Source organism: Oncorhynchus kisutch, linkage group LG12 (genome assembly GCF_002021735.2).
Source record: "Oncorhynchus kisutch isolate 150728-3 linkage group LG12, Okis_V2, whole genome shotgun sequence".
NCBI classification, from domain to species: domain Eukaryota; kingdom Metazoa; phylum Chordata; class Actinopteri; order Salmoniformes; family Salmonidae; genus Oncorhynchus; species Oncorhynchus kisutch.
Window position 1 is genome coordinate 17,706,170 of NC_034185.2, and position 24,888 is coordinate 17,731,057.

At 42.0% G+C, this 24,888-nt stretch overlaps 1 protein-coding gene across 4 annotated transcripts; it reads right to left on the bottom strand.

Moving 5' to 3' along the window:
• Positions 1–4,191: 4,191 nt before the first annotated feature.
• Positions 4,192–13,988, bottom strand: LOC109900622 (cell cycle control protein 50A). 4 transcript variants are annotated; one of them, XR_004211882.1, is made up of 9 exons: positions 13,480–13,949; positions 12,285–12,404; positions 12,062–12,169; positions 11,795–11,882; positions 11,567–11,710; positions 11,250–11,456; positions 8,891–10,745; positions 7,615–7,700; positions 4,192–7,464 (listed from the first exon to the last, which is right to left on the bottom strand). XR_004211882.1 is itself a non-coding variant. In XM_020496325.2 (8 exons), exons 2-8 carry the CDS (start codon positions 13,711–13,713, stop codon positions 10,552–10,554), a joined length of 1,095 nt encoding a protein of 364 aa, XP_020351914.1. In that variant the 5' UTR covers positions 13,714–13,737; positions 13,907–13,988; the 3' UTR covers positions 9,551–10,551. The 4 variants fall into 4 exon arrangements, 3 of the variants coding, with proteins under 3 accessions (XP_020351914.1, XP_020351915.1, XP_020351913.1); XM_020496325.2 differs by lacking the exons at positions 4,192–7,464; positions 7,615–7,700 and having other exon boundaries at positions 9,551–10,745; positions 13,480–13,737; positions 13,907–13,988; XM_020496326.2 differs by lacking the exons at positions 4,192–7,464; positions 7,615–7,700 and having other exon boundaries at positions 9,551–10,745; positions 13,480–13,737; positions 13,807–13,949.
• Between the last annotated feature and the right edge of the window lie 10,900 nt (positions 13,989–24,888).

Below are 24,888 nucleotides of genomic sequence, written 5' to 3' on the forward strand. Positions count from 1 at the left end.
ACTATATGAAGAAGTTTAAGGAAAACATCAACTCAAATTGCTCCTTTTGTAATGACCACCCAGAAACAGTGTTGCATCTTTTTTGGCATTGTATGCATGTACGAAAACTGTGGCAAGACATCAGTAGATTTATAATTGAATACATGTATGAAGATCTTACACTATTGTGGAGAGATATACTGCTTAGATTCTTTACCTAAGATAGAAATAAGCTGAAACATTTTTATGTAATTCATTTCCTTATTCTTTTGGCCAAATTTCATATTCACAAATGTAAATGTACAACAACAACAAACAAAAAACATTTTCTTACCTTACAAAAACCAATTGAACTATATTTTAAGACAATTAAATACTCTATTAACAAAAAAGGTTAGAATAATAAGTGTCTGTATGTCCTTGTGTAATGTGATTTTGTACCCCCTAGCCCTGCCCTCTATCCCCCCTAGCCCTGCCCTCTATCCCCCCTAGCCCTGCCCTCTATCCCCCCTAGCCCTGCCCTCTATCCCCCCTAGCCCTGCCCTCTATCCCCCCTAGCCCTGCCCTCTATCCCCCCTAGCCCTGCCCTCTATCCCCCCTAGCCCTGCCCTCTATCCCCCCTAGCCCTGCCCTCTATCCCCCCTAGCCCAATTGTCCTTTGTATATTATTTATATATACTTGTGTTCCCCCATGTACTTCCTGTATTGATTTGTTAAGAAAAAAAATAATAAGAAAAAAGTAATGCTGCTTCGTGGGAGGCAGTTGTGTTTTTATGCGGATTTTAGAATATTCGCATGAAAATCTGTCGCCATTTGGAAGGGAACCTACCTACTGGTAATAATTCCCATCATGAGAATGGTATTAGTAGCAAACTAGACATGAACAAGATTAGCTATGTTTCCATTAACTTGTTGAGGGAGTTTTTGTCAACATTTAGAAAGTTCGCATGGAAAATAGATTAAACAATTGCCTGCTAGGGTACATTTCCATTTATTTTCCTAGGCAAGTCAGTTAAGAACAAATTCTTATTTTCAATGAAGGCCTGGGAACAGTGGTTGACTGCCTTGTTCAGGGGTAGAACGACAGATCTGTACCTTGTCAGCTTGGGGATTCGAACTTGCAACCTTTCAGTTACTAGCCCAACACTCTAACCACTAGGCTACCCTGACTTAACTATCTTGTGTCAATAAAAACAGCTTGACGTAATGATGTCACACTCAGTAATGACATCACTGCCCATCCCTTCCTTCAGGTTATGCTCAAATCCTACACCCCAACCCGAGCATTCCGTTCTGCCACCTCTAGTCTCTTGGCCCTCCCACCCCTACGGGAGGGCAGCTATGGCGGAGCCCAGTCCAAGCTGTTCTCTGTCCTGGCATGGAGAAGCTAGGACAGCAGAGTCCCTGCCCATCTTCCGAAAGCACCTGAAACCCTACCTCTTCAAAGAGTATTTTACATAATCCCAACCTCACCTCGACCCCTCCCCCCTTTCTAGCTCTGACTTTGCTGTAACTACACTCTAGACCCAAACTGCTACAGACCTATATCTATCCTACCCTGCCTTTCTAAGGTCTTCAAAAGCCAAGTCAACAAACAGATTACCAACCATTTAGAATCCCATGCACCTTCTCCGCTATGCAATCTGGTTTCAGAGCTGGTCATGGGTGCACCTCAGCCACGCTCAAGGTCCTAAACGATATCTTAACCGCCATAGATAAGAAACAATACTATGCAGGCCTATTCATTGACCTGGCCAAGGCTTTCGACTCTGTCAATCACCACATCCTCATCGGCAGACTCGATAGCCTTGGTGTCTCAAATGATTGCCTCGCCTGGTTCATCAACTACTTCTCTGATTGAGTTCAGTGTGTCAAATCGGAGGGCCTGTTGTCCGGGCCTCTGGCAGTCTCTATGGGGGTGCCACTGGGTTAAATTCTTGGGCCGACTCTCTTCTCTGTATACATCAACGACGTCGCTCTTGCTGCTGGTGAGTCTCTAATTCACCTCTTCGCAGACGACACCATTCTGTATACTTCTGGCCCTTCTTTGGACACTGTGTTAACAACCCTCCAGACGAGTTTCAATGCCATACAACTCTCCTTCCGTGGCCTCCAACTGCTCTTAAATGCAAGTAAAACTAAATGCATGCTTTTGCCTGCACCGTCCAGCATCACTACTCTGGACGGTTCTGACTTAGAATATGTGGACAACTACAAATACCTAGGTGTCTGGTTCGACTGTAAACTCTCCTTCCAGACTCACATCAAACATCTCAAATCCAAAGTTAAATCTAGAATTGTTTTCCTATTTCGCAAAACAAAGCATCCTTCACTCATGCTGCCAAACATACCCTCGTAAAACTGACCATCCTACCGATCCTCGACTTCGTCGATGTCATTTACAAAATAGCCTCTAATACCCTACTCAATAAATTGGATGCAGTCTATCACAGTGCCATCCGTTTTGTCACCAAAGCCCCATATACTACCCACCACTGTGAACTGTGGCTGGCCCTCGCTTCATACTCGTCGCCAAACCCACTGGCTCCAGATCATCTACAAGACCCTGCTAGGTAAAGTCCCCCCTTTTCTCAGCTCGCTGGTCAGCATAGCAGCACGCGCTCCAGCAGGTATATCTCTCTGGTTACCCTCAAAAACAATTTCTCCTTTGGCTGCCTCTCCTTCCAGTTCTCTGCTGCCAATGACTGGAACAAACTACACAAATCTCTGAAACTGGAAACACTTATCTCCCTCACTAGCTTTAAGCACCAGCTGTCAGAGCAGCTCACAGATTACTGCACCTGTACATAGCCCATCTATAATTGAGCCCAAACAACTACATCTTCCCCTACTGTATTTATTTATTTTGCTCCTTTGCACCCTTTATTTCTATTTCTACTTTGCACATTCTTCCACTGCAAATCTACTATTCCAGTGTTTTACTTGCCATATTGTATTTACTTCGCCACCATGGCCTTTTTTTGCCTTTACCTCCCTTATCTCACCTCATTTGCTCACATTTTATATAGACTTATTTTTCTATTGTATTATTGCCTGTATGTTTGTTTTACTCCATGTGTAACTCTGTGTTGTTGTGTGTCGAACTGCTTTGCTTTATCTTGGCCAGGTCGCAATTGTAAATGAGAACTTGTTCTCAACTTGCCTACCTGGTTAAATAAAGGTGAACCTGCACCTGTTCATATTGAGGAAAAGTGTAGCCTACTTCCTATGCCTGTGATATGTGGATGTCTCACTTAGCTATCTGAAGTCGCTCTGGATAGGAGCTCTGCTAAATTACTCAAATGTAAAAACACTTTTTTTTCACAAAAACCCTGTTGAAAAAAATAAGTGTTTCTATTACTCTTTCAGGCTAATTCCGCATTGGTGACAGCCTGTAGTCTACCCTCCCACCTATCTGTTTCCTGTCTCAGGTAGCCTGGGAAATCCAGCATGGATGGAATGCAATAATTGACTAACATTTGCCATATTCTAATAATTCGCATGTGCCTATGTATCATCAAAGTCTGTGCCATGGTGAGACTTGCACTCCTGTAGATCTGAAATAATTTGATGGTGAAACTAGCTAGCCAACTAGAAAGCAATGCAAAGCAATTCAGCCATTATTGAAAGTCAGGACAATCCTTGTCTTGCAAAGATACATTTTTATAGTTGATAAAAAATATTTTTTTTCAAGCACTGGGCCTAGGCATTTAGAATAAAATGTGAAGTTGAGTTTTATAGTGACGTAATGACACGTACACTGCATACTTCAAAATTAATTTGGCAATTATCATTTAATCAGTTTCCATCATTGGTCACAATAAAAAAAGTTAGACAAAAAAGTGTCACCATTTTGTAAATCTATAGAAAATGTTTCCTATAAAATGTTCCTGCCATTTCCACCACACATTTTCTTTGCAACAATTTTGTCAAATAAACTTGGGTCAATGGGTTCTACTTCACAAAGCCCCAAACGGCCAACATTCGTTATGGTGTCTACTGTACTTACAATACAGTTACACACATACAAAAATAAGGACTAATGACACTTTGTTATGAGGCATATTTAATCATCCTCGGCTCCAATAAATAAATATTGATCCCATGAACTTAAAAAAGAAACCATTATGACAGGACAAATCAACCCGGAGGACATGGAGACAACGTTTTACATCTAACAGTGTGTGTTGTAGAACATGTGAGCCCAGGAGCTGCAGTCACTCCTTGGGGAAACCTGCACAAACCAGCTCATATATGACATATGCAGATCCTGCAATGAAATGTAAGAGGTTATTAATAATTAAATAGTCTTATTTCAAAAGGCACTGAGCAACTTAAAGTGATATTGTACAACCAGAATTGTGTCTGGAGTTTTTGGGGCTATTGGAGTAGCCTATTCCATTCTCATCTATCAAATACATAGGTTATAATCTATAAAAACAACTTTTTCAAATGAACGTTGTTGATTATTGACGTGTTATTGAAATTAAAACAGAGATGTCACAACTTTTACAGACGAGAAAATTCAGTTTCCCGAACATTGATCTATCATAATGTGAGACCCAAGCAATTCCCTTGAAGACATTGCCCTCTAGGGGCTCAAAAGACAAAATGCACATGCGAAAGCCCTGCAGCGATGCTTTCTGGTGCATTGCTTCAGAAAAAGCTAGGTAATAAAAAAAAAAGTTACATTTCATAAAAGTCTGAAACAAAAAAAAGAAACGTTTTATCTGCTATACAACACTGTAAGATGTGCACGCATATCGTATCAAATCACCAACAAAAAAGTAAACAATAGAGCAAATTGCATCTCATGACATTTTCCCATGATCTAGTCCGATTTCTGTAGGCTAGAGCTCAAGGACATTCCAAAATAGGAACGTCATTCTAATCGTAGATAAACTAATTTCTTTACAAAGTATCATTTTATGACAATATTAACACTGCCCTTGGCCTAATGTGCCCTTGGTTTGGAACTAAGGTACTAAACTTACAGACAAGTTTTAAAAACAGAGCCACACTGCAAAAGTGGGGAACACTTGGTCACATGTAGAAGATAAAATCAATTGTATTACTACTTAAAACAAATACCAAAGTGTTTTTCCACAGCAATTTTAAAATAAACCATTGAAGTTGGACCTTAAATGGTACACTTGTGTTTATAAGATCTGTACGTACAGTGCATTCGGAAAGTATTCAGACCCCTTGACTTTTTCCACATATTGTTACGTTACAGCCTTATTCAAACATTTATTCCATTTTTTTTCCTCATCTAACACAATACCCCATAATGAAAAAGAGAAAACAGGTTTAGAGATGTTTGCAAATGTATTAAAAATAAAAAATAAACTGATATACCTATACACTAAGTGTTCAGACCCTTTGCTATGAGACTCGAAATTGAGCTCGGGTGCATTGATCACCCTTGAAATGTTTCCACAACTTGGAGTCCACCTGTGGTAAATTCAATTGATTGGACATGATTTGGAATGGCACACGCCTGTCTATATAAGGTCCCACAGTTGACAGCGTAAATAAAGTATATACGTTTTTAATACATTTGCAAACATCTCTAAACCTGTCAGAGAAAAAACAAGCCATGAGGTCAAAGGTATTGTCCGTAGAGCTCAGAGACAGGATTACGTGGAGGCACAGATCTGGGGAAGGGTAGCAAAACATTTCTGCAGCATTGAAGGTCCCCAAGAACACAGTGGTGTCCATCATTCTTAAATTGAAGAAGTTTGGAACCACCAAGACTCTTCCTAGAGTTGGCCGCCCTGCCAAACTGAGCAATCGGGGGAGAAGGGCCTTGGCCAGGGAGGTGACCAAGAACCCGACGGTCACTCTGACAAAGCTCTAGAGTTTCTCTGTGGAGATGGGAGAACCTTCCAGAAGGACAACCATCTCTGCAGCAGTCCACCAATCAGGCCTTTATGGTAGTGGCAAGACAGAAGCCACTCCTCAGTAAAAGGCACAACAGCCCTCTTGGAGTTTGGCAAAAGGCACCTAAAGGACTCTCAGACCATGAGAAACAAGATTCTCTGGTCTGATGAAGCCAATATTGAACTCTTTGGCCTGAATGCCAAGCGTCACGTATGGAGGAAACCTGGCACCATCCCTACGGTGCATGGGTTTTCTTTCAGCGGCAGGGACTGGGAGACTAGTCAGGATCAAGGGAAAGATGAACAGAGCAAAGTAGAGAGAGATCCTTGATGAAAACCTGCTCCAGAGTGCTCAGAACCTCATACTGGGGCGAAGGTTCACCTTCCATCAGGACAATGACCCTAAGCACAAAGCCAAGAGAACACAGGAGTGGTTTTGGGACAAGTCTCTGAATGTCCTTGAGTGGCCCAGTCAGAGCCTGGACTTGAACCCGAACAAACATCTCCGAAGAGACCTGAAAATAGCTTTGCAGTGACGCTCTCCATCCAACCTATCAGAGCTTGAGGATCAGGATGGAACGGGAGAAACTCCCCCAATACAGGCGTGTCAAGCTTGTAGCGTCATACCCAAGCAGACTCTAGGCTGTGATCGCGGCCAAAGGTGCGTCAACAAAGTACTGAGTAAAGGGTTTGAAGACTTATGTATAATGTGATAGATAAGAGCTTCTGCTAAATGACCAAAATGTTAACGTCTTTCTTCCTCTGCCATTGTGACGACATGATCATACCAGACAACCAGACATAGGCTAGCACCAACATTCCTCTATAGTCTACACCATGGGTCCCCAACTGGAGGCCCGTGGGCCGAATATGGCCGGGCGTGGTTTATTTTGGCCCCACAAGTTTTCGGAGTAAAATATTTTAATTATTGGACAAAGAAAAACACAAAAAACACCAGGAAATCAGCTAATAATGTTCCGGCCCCCTGACAACCCGCTCAAGAAAAAAAGAAAAAAACTTGACCTTGGCTAAATCTAGTTGATGAGCCCTGGTCTATACACTGGTTGTATCAACATTGTTCTACGTCATTTCAATACGTAAAACAATTAACATTGTTTATTCAGTTTAGTTTAGTTTAAAGGATACACCATAATGAATGTCATCCAGGCAGCAGGTGGCCATCCCATCACCTCTGACCACAAAACACCTGCCGTCATTTTCTGTTCGATTTCAGACGATTCTACATGTTGAATCACCACCGTTCGTCGCCACACAACAGGTGATCTACTTCACACAGCCAACGTCCGTTATGGTTTGTCCTGTACTTAAAATATAAATTTAAACACATACAAAAAGGACGAATGACACTTCATTATGAGGCATATTTAATCATCCTCAGTTACAATAAATAAATAAATAAATAAATATTGATCCCATGAAACAGAAACCATTATGACAGGACAAATCAACCCCCTGAGGACATGGAGACAACATTTGACAACTAACAGGATGTATTGTAGAACATGTGAGCCCAGGAGCTGCAGTCACTCCTTCTTCTTGGGGAAACCTGCACAAACCAGCTCATATATGACATGCGCAGATCCTGCAATGAAATGTAAGACATTATTACTAATTAAATAAAGTGTTATTACAAAAAGGTACTGAGCAATTTAATGTGGTAATGTACAACCAGACTAAACCAAGATCTTATGTCTACATGGATTAGTTTGCCATGGAGTCCATCTGTACTCACCCAGAATAATGAGTGCCATTATTGTTCTGTATTAGGATAGCATCGCTGACACCCCCTTTCAAATGAATTGGAATCTCATTGTCCTCCTGGTGAAGAAAAATATACCGTATTAAATTAATGTGATGCACAGCAACATACAGTACAAGCATCCTGCATCCTTTAAGCTCACCAAAGCTGTGGTGTACTCTTTCTGAGCATTTCCAATGAGGATTCACCCCAGTGTTATAACCGAAAGGCTCAGACAATGTTTCCATCTACACAAGGCCGGCACCCTATGTCTCACTGAGCCATAACTCTGGCGGACCTGCTCTGACTTAGAGCCAAGGCAAGGCCCTAGGCACTTTTCAGCTTGCATTTACGTAGCAATGCCTAACTGTGAACTTTAACACCATCTCACAAAGCAAAGGTTGTTGATTCTGCTCATCACAAGTTAAGTGTCACACTCCTGATAAACACAATAATACTAGAGCTGACATTAACATAAAACACTGGCGGCCCACTAGTGTGGGGGTAAGTCAAGGGAAAAGCATAATTTGAGTGGACAGTGACTTACTTGAAATGATCTTTTCATCTCCTAGTAGAGCAAAAGGATTCAACAGTGCATCTCCAGAGAACTCTATCTGGGTGGTTGAGTGGTCATTAATGCCCACAAATGGACCATTCTAACCACAGAATGCAACAAGTACATTCCAGCAATCCAGCCATTACACTTTTAATGATTTACAGCAAGATATACACCACGTTTTAGAAAGCATTTAAAAGCAACACAGTTTGCACAATCACTTATTGAAAAGCAGCCAATGATGAGGCAGTGGCATCACTCTCCCCTGATCAGTTGCCAGTGGTAATTCAAGTCAGACATGGGTTTCTCATCTATCTCACAACATTGACACCGTCCCAAATGGCACCCTTTTCCCTATTTAATGCACTACTCTAGACAAGGGCCCATAGTGCACTACTTTTGATCAGAGACCTATGTATGGAATAGGGTGTCATTTGGGACACATTATTTGACTGTTTTCAGTTTACACCCAGCATGCAAAGCATTAACATCAACCCAATGAGCTTCTGTCAATTAGATATACTTATCCGTCAACTATATGTAACTCAGGCTTCATTGGAGGGGAACTACAAGTGGACAGGTGGACATGTCACCAGTCATCAAAACATAAATATCACTTTGTCATTAAACTAAAAATCATAGAGTAGATTTGAACGTCATATTTTAAGGACAATGTCTATTAAAGCCGTCAGCCATATAAACCCTGTCAATTACCTGGAAATGCTTCTGTGTGACCTTGCTGCTCAGCGCCCGCCGCGAAACATGCTGGAGCGCCTGTCAAATTACGAAAAAGAAGCATACATTTCAAACCCATCGGCACTGTAGTTTTACAGATATATTTTAAGATCAGCGCTGGCTTGGAATATGTCGCTGTCTACCTGTGTATTTAACCAAGTTCATTTGCCATAAACACAAGTAAATAAATAAAACGTTTAGTAGATAAATGGCTAGCTAGTAGTAGCCACTACCTGTCATCCCATAACCGCTAAAGGCTAGTGACGCTACTCGTCACTAGCCTTTAAAAGAGTCAACCCGATTCCGTTGAATACAGATATTAACTGCAATCAAAACATGACTAAATCGATATCTTACTTGAATGTGTCGGTACATCTTTTCCCCACGTCGGTCGTCGTACAAGGACACAGTAACACCACGTTTCCGCTAGTTTCTTTGGAGGATTTACTGACGCGTCAGGAAAGGGGGCATACTGCCACATACTGGGCAGGAGCGTGAACTTGGAGAATAACCAAGCCAACACCAGCTACTGTATTCTGGGCTATAAAAGTACTGCCAAAAGTGGCTCAAGATTCAAACATTATATTAAGTATACATTCACTTTTTCAATTTTGAAACATTTTTCCAACCATTTTCAAATACAATTCTGGTTAACAACATGAGTTGTCCAGATATTATTTTATTTGTCAAGCAACAGGCGTATTATCTCCAGGTAACAGGTAACTCGTGCAAAACATATTTCACCAATTTGCAACAATCTTAGTAAGAAAATAAATAAGGATGTTTTTCCATAGAATAAAATGAATGCTAGACTGGTCCAAGGTATGTCTGTGTTCTTGCCTACTTATTTGTAATGCTAAACATGTTTTACATAATGAATTTGCAAGAATGCAGAAAGACTGGCGCCCAGGCTACAAGGAGCTTTGGTCCCTGAAAACCTTGAAATTTACTATTTTCATGTGTTATGTTACTTAAACTTGACTCTGCATATTTTAGGCAGCTGAACATAATTACTATTTATACACTGAGAAAATAAGTTCTAAAGTACATTGAAAACATTGCAAGCCTTCCATAACGCTTGACCTGAAAATCTGTGCACATCCTTGTGCAATCTATAGAGACCCATCTGTAGCGTAAACAGACCAGAAATATGTTCCTCAAACTACTGTAATGTATGTAACAAGAACATACTTGTATGAATAAACAGCCTTGACTCAAAGCAATTCAACATTTAGCCTAATGGACTGTTCCAATTCGCTTGACCATATTCAAACATTATTTTAAATAATTTATTCATATAGAACTAATAAACATCTATGACAGACACACACATATTTCTGAATTAAAACGGTACTATCTGCACATTGATGTAGCGTCATTACATTTCAACTTACTGTCAATACAACATCTTGACAGAAAAACCTACGTTAACTGCATAGCTTTCTGACCATGAAAAATAAATATGAGTGAACTCTCCCCTGACGTCTTTGCGCTTCCAATACTTGCACAGCACTTTTGACAAGCAGGCCATTCTTACACACAGTACACAAGCCAGACAAGAGACCACCAATGCTTGTAATTAGCCACTGGTTACGCCCATGCCTCTGCTAGCCAGCATGCAAAATACATACAAGATGTCTTTAGTTAGGGATGTCAGCGGTGTTGTTGCGGCTGCCATATTTGTGGTGGATGATGAGGAGGACCACTCCCAGGAAGAAGCAGACAGAGCCCACAGTGATGTAAGCGATGCCCAGGAAAGGGTTCTTGCCCCCCATCCAGGAGATGGTGCTCAGGATCACACGCTTCCGGCCTTCAAAGCTACGAACAGGATAGTCTAGGATCAACTCATTAAGGAAGACTCAACAAATGCTCAACTTCAGACCCATTTAACATGTAAGTTACAAAATAACTCTAGCAAGAAGGATCTTAAAAGTGAGTGGCTCCTGATCCGTGATTGGATCATTTATTTATGCGGCTCAGACAGAAAAGATACAGTCATGGATCAGGAGCCACTGTCATCATAAAATCATATCATACAATAACAATGTGGACTGGTATTATATAATTTGTAGTCTATATTAGTGGAAACAACCAAGAAAGCCAGTATTCGTCATCCCCCAGCTGGTGAAACCTATTGTTATTAGCAAGTGAAGGAATGGCCCCTACTGAACACGGCCCAACATTGACCTGGTCTGTCTGACCTATTATGACAATAACTGATTCGAACATTCCTATTAACATAAGCTATCGTTCCACAAACCCAAACTAGGCTATCATTCCACAAACCCAAACTTCCTGTACAGCTGTATCATTTGAACAGCTGTCAGTGAAAGGATACTGTAGGTGACTTCCAGGGTGTAGTTGCCACGGGGAAGTGTCGGCGTCATGTTGTTCTTCTTTTGGATAATACGGTACAGCTTACGGAAAGTGGGGAGGGCAGCTGTACGCATCCACACAATGAAGTCCTCATTGATGAAGCCGTTATTCTCAGCGTCTGTGTCTAGTTCATAGACAGGCTTGCGCCAGTTGATCGGCTTGGTTGTACCTGGGTGAGGAAATGATAGTGAGATTCCTAGGTAAAAGACAGTGAGATTCCTAGTAAAAACAAATGAGACTCATCTTCAATAGTAACAATTCTGCTGAGTGCTTGCTCACCTTGAAAAGCACTTGTGAGGTTGGGGTTGCCTCCAGGATTCCTGAACTTCACATGCTTATCTGTCCACCAAGCGATCCCCTTCTTCATCAGAGGAATTTGGATTCTTGTGCCATTAGGGTCAATGTAATACAGATCCAAAGTGTCTGAGGAAAGAGATCATGAATAAACAGAGCTGCTCTTATTGCAACTCTAGTAATGCTGGTCTAAGAAGGACATAACGGTCTTACCATTAAACATGCTGTTGGCGATTGCACCACAGGGAGCAATTGGCATTTTTTCATTGCGAGCATAGGGCTCACACTCTTTACTGGGGTTCTGTGGACATTGCAAGCAGACATGTAACGTTAGATCATTGCACAGAACATCTTGCCAATTTGATGGAAATGCCAGATAACTAAAGATGTAAAATTGTTGATGATCAGTCAAAAGTCATTGCAGAGATTCAGGAATGCACTGTGAAAACAGGTACCCTGTTTTAAAGGCATAATATGTACCATTAGAGAGGTGGTGTCACCATTCAGTTGACTGTCATCCCTGGACTTGACATAGCGCCGGTGATTTTGGTAGAAGTTGGACAGGCCATAATACATGAATACGTTGCTCTGTTGAGACAAAATTATATTCAGTTGGTAGGAATAGTAACCGGAAAAGGTTGATAACCACTGACATAGTGTATAGGTTGCTATTTGAGAGGTAGACATCATGCTTCATACTTACTTCAAAGGGCTGTTCCAGAGAGAAGGGCAGTGCACAGGTGCATGGTCTTGTGCTGTTCCAACTAAAGCTCTGGGAGCAGTTGAAGCATGGGCTGGACATGTCAGTCCCAGTATAATCAATCTGTAATGACATGTGTACATCAAAACAGCATTTCCAAATGGCTGGAAATCTGCTGCCTAACATTATTTCAAATGTATTTATTTATTTAACAGGCAAGTCAGTTAAGAAAAATTCTTATTTACAATGATGGCCTACTAATCCACAAATGGTGCACCTGTGACCTGACATCAAATACAGTACATTAACAAGTAGATTCCGAGCCTACAGTTACGCTTGTTTACAGTGAGATGCACTGGGGTCTGAACACAATCATGGTTAGATTAAGACACCGCGGCCAATCAGCTCCTTTGTTATTCAACATGACATGCCAATTCATAATGGCTGATATGGCTACTGCTAGCTAGCATGAAGACAAAAGGGGCAGTTTTTCAATCTTCGATGTATCAGTTTGAATATAGGTACAATTTGGAATACAGTGGCACATCCCATCCCTGCATTGAGGTACATTGTGTCTTAATAGAACATGACTGTGTTCTGACGCAAGTGCAGCGAAGAGAGAACAAGCAAAGCGGTAGGGTCCGAATCTATTGGCTACAAATACATAAGCCATGGTCTAATTAAGCAATAAAGCAAGAGGGGGTGTGGTATTTGGCAAATATAACAAACGCTAAGGGCTGTTCTTACACGCAATGCGGAGTGCCTGGATACAGCCCATAGCCGTGGTACTGTAAGCACAACCCCGAGGTGCCTTATTGCTATTATAAACTGCTTACAATTGTAATTAAACTAGTAAAAATAAATGTCATACCCGTGCTATATGGTCTCATATACCACGGCATACAGACAATCAGTATTCAGTTTCTAATGGCCTTTGTAGGACTTGTTTGTGTTTAGGCTATATTTTCTGTTGATAACGATCATCATGAGAAACAACATTGGTGGGAGTACATATACAAGCAAATAGTGATTTTCAGGCACATGGAAGTGGCGGGATCAGGCTTCCCCATACACCTCTCCCATCCTCCTCCCTAGTACTAAAGGTGCCCCCTCCCTAGTGATACTGGTGCCCCCTTTCTCTTGGGCTTATTGAGTACATTAGACAGCTAGCTAAGGATCCCGGATAGCACGGGCCTACCTCGAACTCCTTGATGTTGTTGGACGTGACGTAGAGGCCGATACCAATGGGGATGAAGATAAGCCCGATAACGAAGAAAGCTGGAAGAACTGTGCCAGCTGTCAGGATGGGTTGCCAAGCAGGTAATCGTTGTTGTTTAAAAGCTGTGTTATCGGGCTTTTTATTCTGGATGGTCCCACCACCAGGTACGGTGACGTGACCGTCTTCCTTCGCGTTGTAGCTCGACGCCATCATGGCTTCACTCAGAACGGTTCTGTTCTAAAATAAAACAACCAGTAGCAGCTATTATAGCGAGACTCCCTGAAGCTGAAGAAGCTAACAACTTACCTGAGACAATTATGATAATGCTCTGAAACATAAGGTATAATTGTGGTCGCTTTATATAGGTTATTTCGCAAGATAACTCATTTTAATGAAATATAGCTACCCCAGCGTTACGAACAGCCAAGTCAGGAAGTTTTTTTGGTTTGCTTTTGACCTACGTCATGACGTCATCAACTATGATGAACGTTTCACCAGTGACAAAACCTAATTTTCATTCATAATATCATTTTAATTCTAATTATTTTCTAATGTAATAAAATATGTTTTTGTTTTTCCCAGTAAATTGATGTTGAACATTCTCGTGACCTGAATTGACCAAAACCATGTTCTTGATTTGTCTACTTGGAGATCAAATGATGAATCCTCATATAATGACAAACATCTGTTTGAATATTCAGATTTATTGAGGCAAATAAATAACCAGCTGATATAGCATACATGGGTCATCCTTGGACAACTGTGCCTGATTACCTGGATTGATATCATAAATTACCTTTTCAGGGCATATTATCTAGACTGTGTGCAGGCTATAAAATGCACACAATGCTCTGTATGTTGTCCATAAAGTTCACCATATAGCCATGGTCAACTGATGGTGTCTGGTAGCATGTTTTTATCTGCTTTATAGTAATGCATAGCCTATTAATCCAATCCTAGTCTCTTAATAATACAAATCATTTGGTGGGTGCTTATATTTGTCCTATTTCACACATGTACACGTGTGTATTAATATGTATGTGTGAATTGGAATTGTGTTTTTTGCATATCCCATCTCTCCCTGAAACACCCTCGGAGAGTTGGGTCAAAGCCAGGGTCTGTTTTCACAGACGTAGTGCGCCATGAGTCTGGGAAACCGAGACTGATTCTAGCAAGTGATGATCTCATCATATAGGTCAGTCTACCATAGACAATGTTAGGGTAGGTGGTGTTTATCTAAAATCATGCTTCTAAGAATTTAAATAAAACACAGTGCACTCCTGATCTGAGGTTAAACATTTGATCATCTTGAAGTGGATTTTCTTTAGGTTATCCTCATATACACTAAATAGTGGGAATAAACATATTACTGTATACATTTGGTGTGACCAGTATTGTGTTTCTATCCCACATACAGTATATAGTGTACACTGAACAAAAATATAAATGCAACATGCAACAATTTAAAAGATTTTACTGAGTTACAGTTCACATAAGGAAATCAGTCAGTTGAAATGAATTCATTAGGCCCTATTAATCTATGGATTTCACATGACTGGGAATACAGATATGCATCTGTTGGTCACAGATACCTTTAAAAAACGGTGTGACCATCATTTGCCTCATGCAGCACGACACATCTCCTTCGCATAGAGTTGATCAGAATGTTGATTGTGGTCTGTGGAATGTTGTCCCACTCCTCTTCAATGGCTGTGCAAAGTTGCTGGATATTGACGGGAACTGGAACATGCTGTCATACCCATTACTTATGAGAATCCCATTGGTGACATGTCTGGTGTGTATACAGGCCATGGAAGAACTGGGACATTTTCAGCTTCCAGGAATTGTGTACAGATCCTTGAGACATGTGGTGGCAGACAACGATGCCATACACGTAGTCTGCCATCTGCCCAGTACAGTTGAAACCGGGATTCACCCGTGAAGAGCACACTTGCCCAGCGTGCCAGTGGCCATCGAAGGTGAGCATTTGCCCACTGAAGTTGGTTACAACGCTGAACTGCAGTCAGATCAAGTCCCTGGTGAGGACGACGAGCATACAGATGAGACGGTTTCTGACAGTTTGTGCAGAAATTCTTCGGTTGTGCAAACCCAATGTTTCATCAGCTGTCCGGGTGGCTTGTCTCAGACGATCCCGCAGGTGAAGAAGCTGGATGTGGAGGTCCTGGGCTGGCGTGGTTACATGTGGTCTGTGGTTGTGAGGCCGATTGGACGCACTGCCAAATTCTCTAAAACGACATTGGAGGCGGCTTATAGTAGAGACACATAACATTAAATTCTCTAACAACAGCTCTGTTAGATGTTCCTGTAGTCAGCATTCCAACTGTATGCTCCCTCAACTTGAGACATCTGTGGCATTGTGTTGTGTAACAAAACTGCGCATTTTAGAGTGGCATGTTATTGTCCCCAGCACCAGGTGCACCTGTGTAATGATCATGCTGTTTAATCAGCTTCTTGATATGCCACACATATCAGGTGTATGGATTATCTTGGTGAAGGAGAGATATTCACTAACAGGGATGTAAACACATTAATGCACAACATTTGAGAGAAATAAGCTTATTGTGCATATGGAACATTTCTGGGATCTTTTATTTCATTTTATTTATTTTATTTCATTTTATTTTTATTTTACCTTTATTTAACCAGGTAGGCAAGTTGAGAACAAGTTCTCATTTACAATTGCGACCTGGCCAAGATAAAGCAAAGCAGTTCGACAGATACAACGACACAGAGTTACACATGGAGTAAAACAAACATACAGTCAATAATACAGTATAAACAAATCTATATACAATGTGAGCAAATGAGGTGAGAAGGGAGGTAAAGGCAAAAAAGGCCATGATGGCAAAGTAAATACAAATGCAAAATAAATAAATAAAATACAGTTGGGAAAGAGGTAGTTGTTTGGGCTAAATTATAGGTGGGCTATGTACAGGTGCAGTAATCTGTGAGCTGCTCTGACAGTTGGTGCTTAAAGCTAGTGAGGGAGATAAGTGTTTCCAGTTTCATAGATTTTTGTAGTTCGTTCCAGTCATTGGCAGCAGAGAACTGGAAGGAGAGGCGGCCAAAGAAAGAATTGGTTTTGGGGGTGAGTAGAGAGATATACCTGCTGGAGCGTGTGCTACAGGTGGGAGATGCTATGGTGACCAGCGAGCTGAGATAAGGGGGGACTTTACCTAGCAGGGTCTTGTAGATGACATGGAGCCAGGGGGTTTGGCGACGAGTATGAAGCGAGGGCCAGCCAACGAGAGTGTACAGGTCGCAATGGTGGTTAGTATATGGGGCTTTGGTGACAAAACGGATTGCACTGTGATAGACTGCATCCAATTTGTTGAGTAGGGTATTGGAGGCTATTTTGTAAATGACATCGCCAAAGTCGAGGATTGGTAGGATGGTCAGTTTTACAAGGGTATGTTTGGCAGCATGAGTGAAGGATGCTTTGTTTTGCGAAATAGGAAGCCAATTCTAGATTTAACTTTGGATTGGAGATGTTTGATATGGGTCTGGAAGGAGAGTTTACAGTCTAACCAGACACCTAAGTATTTGTAGTTGTCCACGTATTCTAAGTCAGAGCCGTCCAGAGTAGTGATGTTGGACAGGTGGGTAGGTGCAGGTAGCGATCGGTTGAAGAGCATACATTTAGTTTTACTTGTATTTAAGAGCAATTGGAGGCCACGGAAGGAGAGTTGTATGGCATTGAAGCTTGCCTGGAGGGTTGTTAACACAGTGTCCAAAGAAGGGCCGGAAGTATACAGAATGGTGTCGTCTGCGTAGAGGTGGATCAGAGACTCACCAGCAGCAAGAGCGACCTCATTGATGTATACAGAGAAGAGAGTCGGTCCAAGAATTGAACCCTGTGGCACCCCCATAGAGACTGCCAGAGGTCCGGACAGCAGACCCTCCGATTTGACACACTGAACTCTATCAGAGAAGTAGTTGGTGAACCAGGCGAGGCAATCATTTGATTAAAACATGGGACCAAAACATTACATGTTGCGTTCATATTTTTGTTCAGTATATTTCCCCAATTGCACATCATCCTGTTAAATTGTTTCTCTAATTTGTTTTTATTCATCCATCTCTACACATAGTTATAATATAGTTTATGCAGCGTTTATAGTATATATCATGTTTAGCGTCTGTGTACATACTGTCTTCCCTTGACCAGCACAAAAACATCCTGTGGTGTTCTGCATTAGCATCGAATAACCCCCGTGATATGCAACTTTTCAGGGAAGTTAGGAACAAATATACACAGGCAGTTAGGAGTGCTAAAGCTAGCTTTTTCAAACAAAAATTTGCATTGTGTCGTACAAACTCATAAAAGTTATGGGACACTGTAAAGTCCATGGTGAATAAGAGCACCTCCTCCCAGCTGCCCACTGCTCTCAGGCTAGGAAACACTGTTACAGCCGATAAATCCACTATAATTGAGAATTGCAATAAGCATTTCTCTACGGCTGGCCATGCTTTCCACCTGGCTACCCCTACCCCGGTCAACTGCCCGGCACTCTTCACAGAAACCCGCCCAAGCCCCCACTATTTCTCCTTCACCCAAATCCAGATAGCTGATGTTCTGAAAGAGCTGCAAAATCTGGACCCCTACAAATCAGCCGGGCTAGACAATCTGGACCCTCTCTTTCTAAAATTATCTGCCGAGATTTTTGTAACCCCTATTACTAGCCTGTTCAACCTCTCTTTCGTATTGTCTGAGATTCCCAAAGATTAGAAAGCTGCCACGGTCATCCCCCTCTTCAAAGGGGGAGACACTGTAGACCCAAACTGCTACAGACTTACATCTATCCTACCCTGTCTTTCTAAGGTCTTCGAAAGCCAAGTTAACAAAAAGATTACAGACCATTTCGAATCCCACCGTACCTTCTCCGCTATGCAGTCTGGTTTTAGCGCTGGTTATGGGTGCACCTCAGCCACGTTCAAGGTCCTAAACGATATCATAACTGCCATCGATAAGAGACAATACTGTGCAGCTGTAGTCATTGACCTGGCCAAGGCTTTAGACTCTGTCAATCACCACATTCTTATTGGCAGACTCGACAGCCTTGGTTTCTCAAATGATTGCCTCGCCTGGTTTACCAACTACTTCTCTTACAGAGTTCAGTGTGGCAAATCGGAGGGCCTATTGTCCGGACCTCTGGCCGTCTCTATGGGGGTGTCACAGGGTTCAATTCTCGGACCGACTCTTTTCTCTGCATACATCAATGATGTCGCTCTTGCTGCTGGTGATTCTCTGATCCACCTCTACGCAGACAACACCATTCTGTATACTTCTGGCCCTTCTTTGAACACTGTTTTAACTAACCTCCAGACAAGCTTCTATGCCATGCAACTCTCCTTCCGTGGCCTCCAACTGCTCTTAAATGCAAGTCAAACTAAATGCATGCTATTCAATCGATCACTGCCCGCACCTGCCCGCCCGTCCAGCATCACTACTCTAGACGGCTCTGACTTAGAATACGTGGACATCTACAAATACCTAGGTGTCTGGTTAGACTGTAAACTTCCAGACTCACATTAAGCATCTCCAATCCAAAATTAAATCTAGAATCGGCTTCCTATATCGCAACAAAGCATCCTTCACTCATGCTGCCAAACATACCCTCATAAACTGACCATCCTACCGATCCTCGACTTTGGCGATGTCATTTATAAAATAGCCTCCAACACTCTACTCAACAAATTGGATGCAGTCTATCACAGTGCCATCCATTTTGTCACCAAAGCCCCATTTACTACCCACCACTGCGACCTGTACGCTCTCATTGGCTGGCCCTCGCTTCATACTCTTCGCCAAACCCACTGGCTACAGGTTATCTACAAGTCTCTGCTAGGTAAAGCCCCGCCTTATCTCAGCTCACTGGTCACCATAGCAGCACCCACTCGTAGCACGCGCTCCAGCAGGTATATCTCACTGGTCACCCCCAAAGCCAATTCCTCCTTTGGTCGCCTTTTATTCCAGTTCTCTGCTGCCAATGACTGGAACGAACTGCAAAAATCACTGAAGCTGGAGACTCATATCTCCCTCACTAGCTTTAAGCACCAGCTGTCAGAGCAGCTCACAGATCACTGCACCTGTACATAGCCAGTCTGTAAACAGCCCATCTATCTAACTCATCCCCATACTGTATTTATTTATTTATCTTGCTCCTTTGCACCCCAGTATCTCTACTTGCACATTCATCTTCTGCACATCTACCATTCCAGTGTTTAATTGCTATATTACTTATCTTACCTTGTTTGCACTCAATGTATTTAGACTTTTTTTTCTTTTTCTACTGTATTATTGACTGTATGTTTTGTTTATTCCATGTGTAACTTTGTGTTGTTGTATGAGTCGAATTGCTATGCTTTATCTTGGCAGTTGCTATGCTTTATCTTATCCAGGTCGCAGTTGCAAATGAGAACTTGTTCTCAACTAGCCTACCTGGTTAAATAAAGGTGAAATAAAATTAAATACTGTATGTGGATTGTGTAAATTCTGTGTCTGTATATTGGGGCGGCAGGTAGCCTAGTGGTTAGAGCGTTGGGCCAGTAACCGAAAAAATAAACGACAAAATCTGTCGTTCTGCCCCTGAACAAGGCAGTTAACCCACAGTTCGTAGGCCGTCATTGTAAATAGTAATTTGTTCTTAACTGACTTGCCTACTTAAATAAAGGTTAAATATACCTTTTTTTTAAATGTGTATTTTTTTTGTCTGTCTGTTTTTTTTACTGTCTGTAACTCTGTAGCAGCACCATTTCACAGAGTCAAATTCCTGTACATGGAAATGTATTTGGCGAATAAAGCTGATACTTCTTTAGCACTGCTGCGAATATGTATCACCACAATCACAATAAAATGTCTTCTAGACAAATAACTGACCCACTACCCTTCCTCTGGGATGTTAGTTTAGGCATTTTGGAGATCTTCTTACTCTTCTTTAGTCAATTTTAGCCATGTATCTTTCCTCACACACAAACCGCTGCAGAGTTAGCTCTGATCCAAGGTGTTACGTGTGGCTTGAGTCTACTTCAAGCCTTCCATTGAAGAAGGGTCAAGCAGCATGTAACACCCTGGACCAAAGCTACTGCAAAGTACACTTTTCATACCTCCTATACAACTCCATGTGGCCCTACTTCGCATTGTGGTGTAAGCCAGAATCCAGTGGTAATGCTATCAGAAAGCCCAAAGAATTGAAAAGAGTGCCTTTTGAGGTGCTCCCAATGTTAGAAATCATCTCCATGACAGCCTGCTAAGTGCTGACTGTCTATTTGCTGATCAGTTGGCCGTATGGTTGCTGTGCAGGCCACTTGTCAGAGAAGTTGAAGGAAGTTCCACATCACTGTCTTGTCTGGGCTCAACTATCACATGGTGCACAACATTTCCTGTAGGGACAAGAAATCATTAAAAGAACCATGAGTAATACTGTGACATTGTATCCTCACTCTGACCAACCAGTGAATACATGAGGGGCATTACTCAAATCAAGGTACGGGTTGCATCCCAAATGGCACTCTAATCGCCTTTATAGTGTACTACTTTTGACCAAGGCACATAGGGTTATATAGTGCACTATATAGGGAATAGGGTGCCATATGGGACACAGAAGACAAGAACAGAGTCCTCTAATAACCTACTGATACTATTATTTCAATGTTAACTTTATATTTCTATAACGCAGCATTTTGAAAACATGAATGATTCTTTGTGTTAAAAATTTGGTCATTAGAATCATCCATATACGCTTTATTCCACCAACATCTCAGTCAAACAACCCCATGGAAGTGAAGGCAGTCAAACAACCCCAGGGAAGTGAAGGCAGTCAAAACAACCCCAGGGAAGTGAAGGCAGTCAAAACAACCCCAGGGAAGTGAAGGCAGTCAAAACAACCCCAGGGAAGTGAAGGCAGTCAAACAACCCCAGGGAAGTGAAGGCAGTCAAAACAACCCCAGGGAAGTGAAGGCAGTCAAACAACCCCAGGGAAGTGAAGGCAGTCAAAACAACCCCATGGAAGTGAAGGCAGTCAAACAACCCCAGGGAAGTGAAGGCAGTCAAAACAACCCCAGGGAAGTGAAGGCAGTCAAACAACCCCAGGGAAGTGAAGGCAGTCAAAACAACCCCATGGAAGTGAAGGCAGTCAAACAACCCCAGGGAAGTGAAGGCAGTCAAACAACCCCAGGGAAGTGAAGGCAGTCAAACAACCCCAGGGAAGTGAAGGCAGTCAAAACAACTCCAGGGAAGTGAAGGCAGTCAAAACAACCCCAGGGAAGTGAAGGCAGTCAAAACAACTCCAGGGAAGTGAAGGCAGGTGACAATATGCAGGATCAGGATGCATCTGAGTGAAAGTGGAATTCACTTGTTGTGAATCTGAGATTCAGCTATCTCATGTTTACTGTCCCAGGCCTAGTTTCCAGATGCTAGTTTCCAGATGCTTCTCTTCGCAGGCAGACCCTATATTAACCCACCATCACCGTCTCTTCTCTATGGATGCATCCCAAATGGCATCCCATTTCCTATATAGTGCAATACTTTTGACCAGGGCCCATAGGAGTCTGGTCAAAAACCGTGTACTACGTATATAGGGAGTAGGGTACCATTTGGGACGCATACTGTTTCCATTGGGTCTGGTACCCGTCTCCCTACTGAATATTCAGGTATGCCCTCCCATGCACCATAACATCAGCAAGTTTTTTTCTTCTTTTGCTTCATTCCACTTACATAAACCTTTGTTCATCTGCTCATCAAATCCAATTGTATTGGTCACATGCACATATTTAGCAGATTTTATTGAGGGTGTAGAGAAATGTTTGTAAAGGATTAGGATAGGAGGTTGTGTTCTCTTGGGAGAAGTAGTGTGTGGTTTTTGTTATTGCTTTATAGAGATGGAGTGTGCTTGTTAGAAATAAGTATGTCTTAATCGCTCTAGAGGGTATGTTTAATCAATTGGTGCATGGCTATGAGAGCGTCACCACCCTGTGTTTAATTTTTTCTCTGTCTGGGTCCAGACCTGTGGCCTGCCTTCCCTCAGCACTTCCTTTTCACATCCTTGTTTAAATACTTTTTGGAACAGGAGGAAATACAGTAGGCCTCGATGGTCGCTAGCCAAATGTAGTGGACCTTACTGTAAGTTCATAGTCCAATCGCGGCGGCGGGGTAGCCTAGTGGTTAGAACGAAAGGTTGCAACCGAAAGGTTGCAAGTTCGAATCCCTGAGCTGACAAGGTACAAATCTGTTGTTCTGCCCCTGAACAGGCAGTTAACCCACTGTTCCTAGGCTGTCATTGAAAATAAGAATTTGTTCTTAACTGACTTGCCTTGTTAAATAAAGGTTCAATTAAAAATTTAAAAATAAATTTAAAAAGAATGTAGGCTACATTCATTATTTACCATAGAAATAACATTACATTTAGTCATCAGATCAGAAGGACCGCTTCAGTCTTTTTTACTCTCCAATTTAGCATTTTCAGATTGAGACTGTCCATATTTGTCCAGATGAGGGAACCATAGACCATCATCAGGACATCATATCATCTTGAGACAGGCTACATAGGGACAAATGCTGGAAGCTAAAGTATGATGATGCAATGCATCTGACTCAAACTTGACTTGATAATTCAATGACAAGGCTGCACCTTACGGTCTGGGTGCTCTTGAAGCAGAAAACATAAATGTAAGAATGAAAACTATTTTGTACAGAGATGTAGAATGTCCTCCACGTCCTCTGCGATCTAGCCCTGAGACAATACGGTACACAACACATTTCCCCTCCCTCCAGAAAGAGATATACATCAGGACTAGATCATATCAAGAACCTGGGCCAAAGCATGACCTGTTTCTTCCTGTTTTCACTCTTGGTCTCTCACCCTCACTGTGGGTGTATCCCAAATAGCTCGCAATTCCCTTGTCAATACATCAACGTTAAGGTACTTGGCAACCTATTCTCTATATAGTGCGCTACTTTTGACCAGAGCCCTTTGGCAGTGCTTAATTTGAGTCGGATCCTGACTGAAAACGATCCCGCACCTCTCAGTTTTGGACTGTTTAATTCCTGTGTTGTGCCTGAAAATCTCCCCCCTGCCAATGACACATACATTAATTATTACGTTTGGTTGGATTCTGGCTGGGGGAGGGGATTCTGGCCAGGGGGAGATTTTCCCAGACCTGGGACCTCTCCTGGCATGAAAAATAATTGTCACTGTTTGCAATGTACAAACAACAAAAAAAGCGATCAGTGTTAGAGTTGCCACCTCTGTAAGTATCCTGCCCCCTAAAAAAACATCATGTAAAAACGTGATATACTAAGAACCGTTTTGTGTTGGTTTTATGGTTTGCGCAACAGTATAGCCTAAAGACTGACCAACGCATGGCCGTTGCTGTGGTGAGAGAGACGCACCTGAGTCTCTCTGTGAGATTCACAGAATTGAAAGGAAGTCATTCCGAATACTACACCAGGAGAAGGCCCAATCACAAGGCATAGCCTACAGTCGGGACCAAGCGGAAAATCTGTCAGTGAACAGCATGCATCCAAAGCAGGCCTTTCACAATATTTCAAATAAAATCACAGGACACAGGTTGGAAAGCAAATGTCTCCTCCTGAAAAGAGAATACTAATCTGTGTATTCTACCAAAATATTTTATCTTCCAAATAGTCCTGTGTGTGTGTGTTTGTTTGTTTGTGTGTGTGTGTGTGTGTGTGTGTGTGTGTGTATGTATGTATGTATGTATGTATGTATCCTGTGTTATTTTCTCTCCTTCTCCCCTCACAGGTGAAAATCATCACTCCCCAATCAATTATCAATCAGAAGACACACCTCCTACCCAATCACAGTTCCTTTCACTTGGTTTAAAAACCCTGTCAATTGTTTTCTCTAGAGCTCCATCTCTCTGTCAATGCCATCTGTCTGTAGCTCGTGCTGTGTTTCACTCTCTCCTACTATGTCTCTATCTCGCTTTATGTATTGAGTTCTCTTTTGTTTGAGCACCTCCATATAACTTTGTCCTCACCTGTGAGTTTTATTTTTGGTTATGGTGTTTGAGTGTTTGTTTGCTAGTGGGAAAAAGGGTAACCAAGACAAGTCGCACATGGGCATACACTACCCGTAGGTGAACTTTGTTAAAAACACTAGTTAGAACTGGGCGGACCACCCACTGTATTTTTGGTAAGTAAGTTAGCTGTTGAAATAGGCTAGTCTAGCTGAGGGGTGTTTTAGGATGCTTATAGTTTCTTTCCTTGGGTCCAGCTCAGCCCCTTTTCCTGCTCACTTAGGCCTAGGCTATTGGTGGATTCAAGATGAGGTCATTGATCTCAGTTTGTCAGTGTCAAAGTAGCCTGTCATTTTAATCATTTGTGCAGTATAAAAAAAAAATTCA

Coding starts and splice junctions, on each gene's coding strand:
- LOC109900622 (XM_020496325.2), bottom strand. CDS start 13,713: ATGATGGCGTCGAGCTACAACGCGAAGGAAGACGGTCACGTCACCGTA. Junction 11,883..12,061: donor GTGACACCACCTCTCTAATG/GTACATATTATG, acceptor CAATGTCCACAG/AACCCCAGTAAAGAGTGTGA. Junction 11,457..11,566: donor CCTCACAAGTGCTTTTCAAG/GTGAGCAAGCAC, acceptor TTCCTCACCCAG/GTACAACCAAGCCGATCAAC.